At 45.4% G+C, this 9323-nt stretch overlaps 1 protein-coding gene across 1 annotated transcript; it reads right to left on the bottom strand.

The window, feature by feature from the left end:
* Positions 1 to 422: 422 nt before the first annotated feature.
* On the bottom strand, positions 423 to 4125 carry LOC123444956 (ankyrin repeat-containing protein NPR4). The gene is made up of 4 exons (XM_045121850.1): positions 3917 to 4125; positions 3346 to 3738; positions 2164 to 2576; positions 423 to 1542 (listed from the first exon to the last, which is right to left on the bottom strand). Exons 1-4 carry the CDS (start codon positions 3936 to 3938, stop codon positions 709 to 711), a joined length of 1662 nt encoding a protein of 553 aa, XP_044977785.1. The 5' UTR covers positions 3939 to 4125; the 3' UTR covers positions 423 to 708.
* Positions 4126 to 9323: the final 5198 nt, after the last annotated feature.

The following is a 9323-nucleotide window of genomic DNA, read 5'->3' as shown; positions in this document are numbered from 1 at the left end:
GAACTAAAACCATCGGAACCTGCAGTCACATTGAGAAAGGTTTAATATAGTTACTTGATAATTTGTTCTATAATAAAATATAAGAACAAAAACATAGGTGCTAGATCGTGTAAAGGAACTATAACTATCAGAGCCTGCAGTCGCATTACCACATGAAAGTATAAGCATGTTAACTGAGGAACAGTTCAGAATTAAGAATGAGGGGTCAGGAGCTTACTTACATCATGAAATGTATGTATGCAGTTGATGACAGGTTACAAGTAGATGCATACATACCAAATAACCAAAACAGTACGTCTCATGAGTTATGATATGATGGCTGGAAAATGGAACAGAAAAAAGTGCAAATCACTTGTACAACAGATTGCCCACAGTTATGATGGCTGGAAAATGGAACGGAAAGAAAAAGTGCAACTGGCTTGTACAACAGATTGTGCACAGTAGATTCTTCAACTGCATGAGCCTTACACAATGGGCCTCCCTTTTAGGTATGCATGGTTTGTCATTACAGAAAGGAATACAATCAAGGAATAATGTGAGTAATCTATTTGTTAATGCGGGTATCTGGAATTTTCATGTACATTCTCGATTCCAGATATGAGCGGGAGTTCAAACACCCTGTGTCTTACAAGTTACAAGGCATACACTTGATTAAGCATGTACATTCTCAATTGCAAAGGCGAGGCTGCGTTCAAACACCCTGTCTCTTTACAAGGCATACACTTGATTAAGCTCAGTCTCTGAGATTTCAGTATTGTCAATCCAGGAGCTTGAGCCGCTTCTCCTTGACATCTTCTCTTTTTTTCTGATCTTCCTCATGCGCTTTGATTTCACCACATAGTAAGTCATTGTACCAAGAACACCAGTCATTGTAACACCACCTATCAAACTAACCAGTATTGCTGCCCATTGGAAATGGCGGCCTAGCACAATATAGCATGAGGCGATGAAAGAAATGGTTGTGCAAATTGATGCAAGCCACATAAGCTTGTTGATCACCTCAACAACCTTTCGCTCAGACTTGGTTTCTCCCCTGACAACTGTTATTTGAACCACGACCACCGCCAATGATGTAAACAGTGCTATGGCATTAAAGATGAAGAATATCCTAAAGGAGGCAGTCTGGACAACAATAGCAACTCCATTGTTTTCATTTCCACCAGGTACAGTGAATATAGCTGCAAAAGCAACAGTAGCAAAAAGCACCGCAACAACAGTTACAGAGTTCGTTGCATTATTGATGCCTTCTCTGTGCAACTTTCTTAGTTCCTTAGCAATGCCATGCACATTTTTGTTAGTTTTTCTTGTCTGTTCGAGCTGTGTGTGGACATCTTTCTTGATCTCTGTCACTGTCTTCCGGAGCTCATCTCGAGGCTGATTTAGCTCTCTAGATCTGAGAGCGCCATGTTGAGATAAAATATCCTTAATATCAGACGACTCCTCACAATGTGGCAACCCTTCAGCTATATCAAAAGCAGTCTTGTGATCTCTGTTCAGTGCATTGACATGGGTATCTGGTAGCCGCAAAAGAACAATAACTATCTGTAGAAAATAGGAAAAAACAGTGAGTCCATATTAAGAACAGTAACTCCACATTAAGTTTTGATATTTATCCTGAAATATAAGTAATAGTCAAGCATAAAACATGTAAAGGCAAGTGGAAATTTATGATATAAAACTGCCTTATGTATATTAAGAAGTTATGATGCAATTCTTTCGATATATTTTCACCATACAATTACATAGTTAGTCATGCGCTAACCTGATGTGCAAAGCAGCAAGGCTTTTGCTAACTGCAGCCTTTAAGTATTTACATGTTATACTAGACACATTAGCAGACTAAGAAATTGTTTACATCGCATACTAGACACGATCTTATCAGCTTAGAGAATAACTTTTTTTCTAATGCATTTGCTTGGATGATGCCCCTAATCAAAATGTGTAAGTATAACAATGTAACTTATCAGAATATTCCTCGAAGATGAAATGAAGTACATTGCTGATGAATGCTAATGTATCCAAGAGATAAATAATAAATAGTTGATATTTGATCATTCTAGTAAAACAAGGTGTAATCAGAAAGTTTATTTTAGACTAGTACATGTATTCTAGGTATAGAGTAATCATATATGCTATGATATATAAATAACCCGATATAAATACCTCTGCTCGCTTTTTCCTTGTTGCTACATGCAGGGCAGTGTTTCCATTTTTGTCTGGCAGCATTACAATTGCTGGATCAGCATCGACAAGTGCTCTAAGAACATCACAGTTAGTTCCTTTCACAGCCATATGCAGAGCCGTTTGACCTTTCTTGTCATTTCGTCTTGCTAGCTGTGGATCTTTCTCAAGTAATGCTTTAACAATTTCCATATGTCCCTGTCGAGCAGCAAAATGTAAAGCATTTTTGCCATTATCTTTGGCCATTTCCCCCAATCCAAAATCATCTTGTTCTAATAACAGTTTGACAACTTCAGCATGTCCCCTTGTAGCTGCTGATATAAGCGGAGTAGTATTTGCAGGGCCAAATGTTTTGGCAGCCATCCTATCGTGACATAACATTTCCTGCACAACAGCTGACCCAAAAAGTACCTAGTTAGAAAAATTCTCTTCCTATACATAACTAATGGGCAATATAAACATAGTACAATAAATAGTACAGGAGCCAAATATGTTAACACCTATCTTAAAAAGCACTTCCTATGTTGCACGCCCGTGTACAGGATTAGCGCAGCCTTTGAATTGTAACAGCTCAATCTATTATAAACAGACTTAACTGAGCTCAGAAGCAATCGAAGAGATTTTAACACCTAATGTTCATTTGAAGAAAACAAACAGCAAAGACCCGTACAGACTAATTACAACATACTTAAGTACTCCCTCTGTAAAGTAGTATAAGAGCATTTAGATTACTATAAAGTAGTGTTCTAAATGCTCTTACATTAGTTTACGGAGGGAGTATATGCCGGGGGGAAAGGCAATGCAAAATATTGGACTGTCACCATGAGTAATCCTATTAATACCTTATATACAATTGTCTTTCCCAAAGGGCAGCTATTTGCAAAAGCAGCTATGCGAAGCTTCGTATTGCCTCTGCATACATTTGCAGATCCTGGACCAAACAGAGCGCTAGTATGTACTCCCTCCGTTCCAAAATAAGTGTCGCACATGTAGTACTAAATTAGCATAAATTTTACACTAGATCAACAACACTTATTTTGGGACGAAGGGAGTACCTAGTACACAGTCGCTAGAAAACCAGCAAACAGAACATCGCACAGTTCCAAAGCTCAAGCTCCACAATAGGACACAATTCGCAGCAAGTGGTGAAGATGGAAGTCTCACCATGATGCCCTTCTCTCGCCGCGACGTGCAGCGCGTCGTACCCCGACCTGTTCTTCGCGGCGACGCCATGTGCGTCGAGGTGCCGGAGCAGCTCCACCACCACCTCGAGGTGGCCCTTCTCCGCGGCGGCCAGGAGCGGCGTCTCCCCGGCCTCGTTGGCCTCCGCGGCCACGGCGCGGCGGACCGCCTCCAGCCCCTCCCCTGCCTCCCCCGCCGCCACGACCACCGCCGCCTCGTCCAACGCGCGGCGCAGCGCCGCGGCGTCCCCGGCCCGCGCCGCGACGTGCAGGTCGGTGTCGTTGTGCCGGCCCGTCACCTGCCGCACGTACCGGCCCCGCTTCCCGCTCAGCGACGCCGACATCGCCTTGGTCGCGCTCGTGCCCACGCCGCCCTCTGCGCGCCCAAACACCAAACGGAGAAATCAATCAGCGCAGTAAAATCTCACTAAGCCACTACCCCAGGAACCCCAATTCCGCTCTCCCCCCCCCCCCCCCCCCCCCCACACACACACACACAAAAACGAGGGAGCATCCGAGCAACGACAACCAGTGCAGCAGAGCCCGCTGCTCACCTTCGCGGATCTCGGGCAACATCGCGGGGAGCGGAGACGGGACCGAGGCCGCGCGCTAGGGTTCGCGAGGCGGGGCTCGGGCGGAGAGCGCCTTAAAAGGGCACGTGAGGCCTCGGCGCCGGCTCGGCTGCGCGGAGGAAGGCGGGAGGAAGGAGGGGTGGGGTGGGGGTGGAGGAGGAGGAGACGGCAACGACTCCTTTGCTGGGAGCTTTTCGGCAGAAAAATGGAGGGGATAGGAGGTTTTGTTGGGGTTCGGCGCCGAGCGGGGCGGGAGCGGAGGGGGAAAAGCGAAGGGGGGACCACGGTGGGACCCACGGACCAGCGGGACGAGCGTGGCACGGAGGGAAGCTGCCGGGCAGCTTCCCTCCGCGTGGGACGTCCATGTCGCGCGCATGAGTCCAAGAGGGAAGAGGGGAATGGAAGGGGAGAAGACTCGTGCGTCATACGCCGAGACCGATTAGCAGCATTTTTTTAGAGCATTGGGCACGTTTTGCTTTTTTGTATTCTGTCGAGTTTCTGATCAGGGGTGGTGAGCGGAGGAGCGGTGACTGTTTAGTGGACGATGGAGTGACTGACGAGTGGGCCGTGCTGCCCTGATGGTGGTGGCTTGAGCGGGTGCGTCCACTGAACCGGACTGTGGCACTTGCGAAAGGATGCGCACTCTTTTTGATGCCCTTTTGGCTCCCTGTGTGGCTGTGTCCCGTGGGAAGTCTGTTGTCCGGAAGTGTGCTGGTGACATGGAACAAGATACGGAAGGTGGACCAGCCAAACGGGCGGCTCGGCACAGAGCCCGGCTTATGCTAAACATGGCCCGGCCCACGGCTTGTCGGATCACGTTCGGATATTAAACGAAACGACACGTTGATCCATTTAACATGTTGAACCACATATTTTTAATTGATTGGGTTTATTTTTAATCAATTCGGTTGTATTTTATGTATATATATGTATATATATATATATATATATATATATATATATATATATATATATATATGTATATGTATTAAGAAACCTAAAAATACATAAAAAAATTAAACGGGTCGTATCGTGTTGACCCGTGTGTCCAGTCTCCAGCCTCCAGGCCCAGGCACGGCCCAAGGCGTGTTGTATGTTAGCCCCGACCCGTTTAGGTCGTGTCGTGCGTGGCCCATGGCAGGCCATGCCAGCATGCTTGCGAGCTGGCTTGGTTGGCCTGACATGTTTGGTCAGGATTGATGTGGACGAGAAGAAGGACGGGCACCCAACTCGATGTCGATCTACGAGATTAGTAAAGGCTCAACTGTGGGGATTGACGCGTACAAATAACACAATCAACAAACACACGAGTCGTTTATCCAGGTTTGGATCATCGTGAGGTGTAAAACCCTATATCTTGTTTTTAGTGGATTGATTTTGTACCTTGAAAGTATAAGGAGCGCAGTTTGCGGGTAAGGTGCGTGAGAAATGCGGCTACAACGCGTAAGGGCCTCTTTGATTCGTAGGATTTTTAAAACATAGGAATAGAAAACGTATAGGGTTGGAGTGGCATGCCTACTTGAATCCTATAGAATTAGTAATGAGTGTTTGATGTCGCAAGAAAAACAAAAGAATTGTAAAAATAGGTTGGAGTGGATGTTAGATTTTCTATGAAATGTAAAAAGATTCCATAGGAAAAATCCCTACGGGATCCAATCCTATGAATCAAAGGACCAACGTTGAAAGAAATTCTAAGGATTTCATTCCTTCAAAAATCCTATGGAATTCCTTGGAATCAAAGGAGCCCTAAATGAGTACGGTTTTGACCCTTGTAAAGGTAGTCATGTACCTTCTTTTGTAGACCAAGGGGTTACCACCAGGGGCGGAGCTGCATATGATTCAACCATGTTGCACCATTGCTAGTTTATCCTGATGCATTCATGCACACGCTTGATTCAAGTGTTAAACTAACAGTAAAAAACAACTTGACCCTGTTGCCCGTGCAACAGCGTAGCTGCATGCAGCTCCGCCCCTGGTTACCACAGTGGCAAATCACTCGTTAGAATGGGTAAATAGTGACTACAGTGCCAAATACCTAACTTTGACGGGTTAGGAAAAACACATTAAATGCGTCCTGAGGTGTCACACTAGGGCATCTCCCGACAAGGTGGGTCTCAATAGTCATTATTTTATTGCCACGCCACCGGGATGGGGTGACAATAAAGTTGCTCCTCTGGCGATGACCTGACATGCACATGCCCCGACAGGCCTCAACAATCTGTCTGCCCGCTCGACACATGTTCGACAAGTGACTGGCGTGTTGGTGAGGTGGAGCGATGGGCATGTAGTGGAGGGTCTGCAGGCATGGACATTGTCGGGTCTTCGCTTGCTGGCAAGTAGCTTGCCAATGATTTGTTGAATGGCCTTGAGCCTTGTATTGGAGCCGCTTCCGGTAAGCCCTTGTCGCCAAGGAGGTCATCATTGTCGCGTGTGCACAAGTCTGGATACCAAGGCACCCGTGTGTTGATACACCGACAGGAGCCCCGGGGTGGACCACACACGCGTGCGAAGCGTCATTGTGTTAGGCCCAAAATAGTGTCCGGGCACACGTGGCAGAGAGATTGTTAGAGCATATTTCTCCATATGTGGTTTTGATAATTGATGGCAATCCTTATGGACTAATGGTTGCCTTGAGTTATATTCAAAAGATTTGTCCATAGGCACTTCTTGAAGTCCATGTGTTGGTTTCGAGGAGTTTATATGATGACCAAGGTGGTATGCAAGGTTTTATCCAGAGATTGGTCATAAAGACACAAGGTTGATCAAGACTAAGTCAAAAAGTGAATCAAGTTTATCAACACACAAAGCGTACAAGATGTAATGAGAGGGATCAAGTGATCCCATGGTATGGTAAGCATTGTCCATTACACTTTGTGTACTAACACATGGTCTTCGTGAGAGTTTTATGTGTGGTAAGGTGTGTTTCCATGGGCTTGCGTCAAGAGGAAGATCTCATTCAACCCATGGAAGATTGCAGTGTGCAAATTCAAGTGGAGCATCACGAAGAGATCATGCTTGAAGCTTGTCGTCCATTGTGGTGGCAATGGACTTGTGAAGATGTGTTGAAGAGTGGCTCACACATAGTGGAGTATGGGGAGAAATCTACAAGTCTTCATTGAGCCGGGACCATCAAGAAAGGTGGTCCATCTTGAGGAGGAAAACAACATCATCATCTAGCTCAAGTGGACGATGTGTCATGCAAAGGTTTGTACTTGATAGGTTTTCTATTTTACCGGTCTGGGTGTGTTAGTTGGGAAACCGGGTTATAGGATAGATTGTCGTACTATCAAGGGGGGGTTCTCAAGTGAGTAGCTTGATCGTATCAATCGTTGAGAGCTCAAACCATTTGCATCCTTACATCATCTTTCTTGGTTCTTATTTTATGCTTTTATTCATGAGTTTTAGAGCTTATGGTCATCTTTATGACAATCTCGAGTTCATCGAAAACGGAATCCATATGCATCTTCTATGATGTTTTTTATGTTGGAGTTTTTGCAGGTTCTTCATTCATATCATTGATAGTTTCATAATTGCATGTTCTTAAGATAACCTTGTCATCTCAATCACAGTACCTGTCGTGTGCTATCCAACAAGCTCGAGTTTGCTCAATTCGGAGCTCGTATGCGAAAAGTTATGGCAGTTTTAGTGCCAGGACAGGCTTTGTGTCTCAAGCAAAAGTACCGCTGGGGGCAGAGCGGTAGTACCGCTTTGGCAGTACTGCCGCATTCCCCTTCGGCCCCTCTTCCACTTAGTTTTTCTCTCTCACATCTTTGGCTCCTTTGCCCATTTTGAGCGGAAACACCGCTGGGGGCTGAGCGACACTACCGCTCTGGCACTACTACCGCCCTCCGCCTCTGGCCTCTCTTCCGTTTGGTTTTTCTCTCTGGTGCCTTCAGTCCCTTTGATCATTTTGAGCGGAAGTACAGCTGGCAGCAGAGCGGTAGTACCGCTTGTGCACGACGTGTGCACATAACGGTTGGATTTGGGAAGAAGTATTTAAGTGGGTCTTCTTCCCGAATGGTTTCCCATCACTTGAGCTCGTATTCTTCCCCCATTGTTGACCTTCTTCGAGCTTGCTAACTCTCAATCCCTTCAATGGTTCTTGCTAGTTCTCGAGGGAAAAGAGAGAGGAGATCTAGATCCGCATTTCCACCAATCACTTTCTCCTCTATGTGAGGGGAACCCCTTGGATCTTGATCTTGGAGTACTTTGTGAGCTCCTTGTTCTTCCTCTCATATTCCTCCATAGATCTTGTTGTTGTGGAGGGGTTTGAGTGCGAGGGACTTGACCACTTCGTGTGTTCTTGCCATTGCATTAGTTGCATCGGTTTGAGTTCTCCACGGTGATACGTGGAAGTGAAGTTTGAGAAGTGATGACCCACAAGTATAGGGGATCTATCGTAGTCCTTTCGATAAGTAACAGTGTCGAACCCAACGAGGAGCAGAAGGATCTAACAAGTGGTTTTCAGCAAGGTAATATCTGCAAGCACTGAAATTATCGGTAACAAGTAGTTGTGTGGTGATATGATTCGTAGCAAGCAACAAGTAACAAAAGTAGCAACGGTGCAGCAAAGTGGCCCAATCCCTTTTGTAGCAAGGGACAAGCCTGGACAAAGTCTTATAGGAGGAAAAACGCTCCCGAGGACACACAGGAATTTCTGTCATGCTAGTTTTCATCATGTTCATATGATTTGCGTTCGTTACTTTGATAGTTTGATATGTGGGTGGACCTGCGCTTGGGTACTGCCCTTACTTGGACAAGCATCCCACTTATGATTAACCCCTCTCTCAAGCATCCGCAACTACGAAAGAAGAATTAAGACAAAGTCTAACCATAGCATTAAACTAGTGGATCCAAATCAGCCCCTTACGAAGCAACGCATAAACTAGGGTTTAAGCTTCTGTCACTCTAGCAACCCATCATCTACTTACTACTTCCCAATGCCTTCCTCTAGGCCCAAATAATGGCAAAGTGTTATGTAGTTGACGTTCACATAACACCACTAGAGGAAAAACAACATACAACACATCAAAATATCGAACGAACACCAAATTCGCATGATTACTATTAGCGTGACTTATCCCATGTCCCCAGGAACAAAAGTAACTACTCACAAAGCATAATCATATTCATGACCAGAGAGGTAATGAGTAGCATCAAGGATCTGAACACAAACTCTTCCACCAAGTAATCCAACTAGCATCAACTACAAAGAGTAATTAACACTACTAGCAACCTTACAAGTACAAATCGGAGTCGCGAGACGGAGATTGGTTACAAGATATGAACTAGGGTTTGGAGATGATATGGTGCTGATGAAGATGTTGATGGTGATGAGTCCCCTTTGATGAGAGGAGTGTTGGTGATGACGATGGCGACGATTTCCCCC

This window comes from Hordeum vulgare, chromosome 3H, assembly GCF_904849725.1.
Source record: "Hordeum vulgare subsp. vulgare chromosome 3H, MorexV3_pseudomolecules_assembly, whole genome shotgun sequence".
NCBI classification, from domain to species: Eukaryota; Viridiplantae; Streptophyta; class Magnoliopsida; order Poales; family Poaceae; genus Hordeum; species Hordeum vulgare.
The sequence above is the reverse complement of the archived record's forward strand: the minus strand, read 5'-3'. Positions and strand labels throughout refer to the sequence as shown.

Excerpts from the sequence above, each read along its gene's own strand:
- LOC123444956 (XM_045121850.1), bottom strand. The coding sequence starts at position 3,938 with ATGTTGCCCGAGATCCGCGAAG. Across the intron at positions 3,739-3,916 it reads GTTGCCCGAGATCCGCGAAG|AGGGCGGCGTGGGCACGAGC; the intron begins GTGAGCAGCGGG and ends TTGGGCGCGCAG. Across the intron at positions 2,577-3,345 it reads GGCGAGAGAAGGGCATCATG|CTGTTGTGCAGGAAATGTTA; the intron begins GTGAGACTTCCA and ends TTTTTGGGTCAG.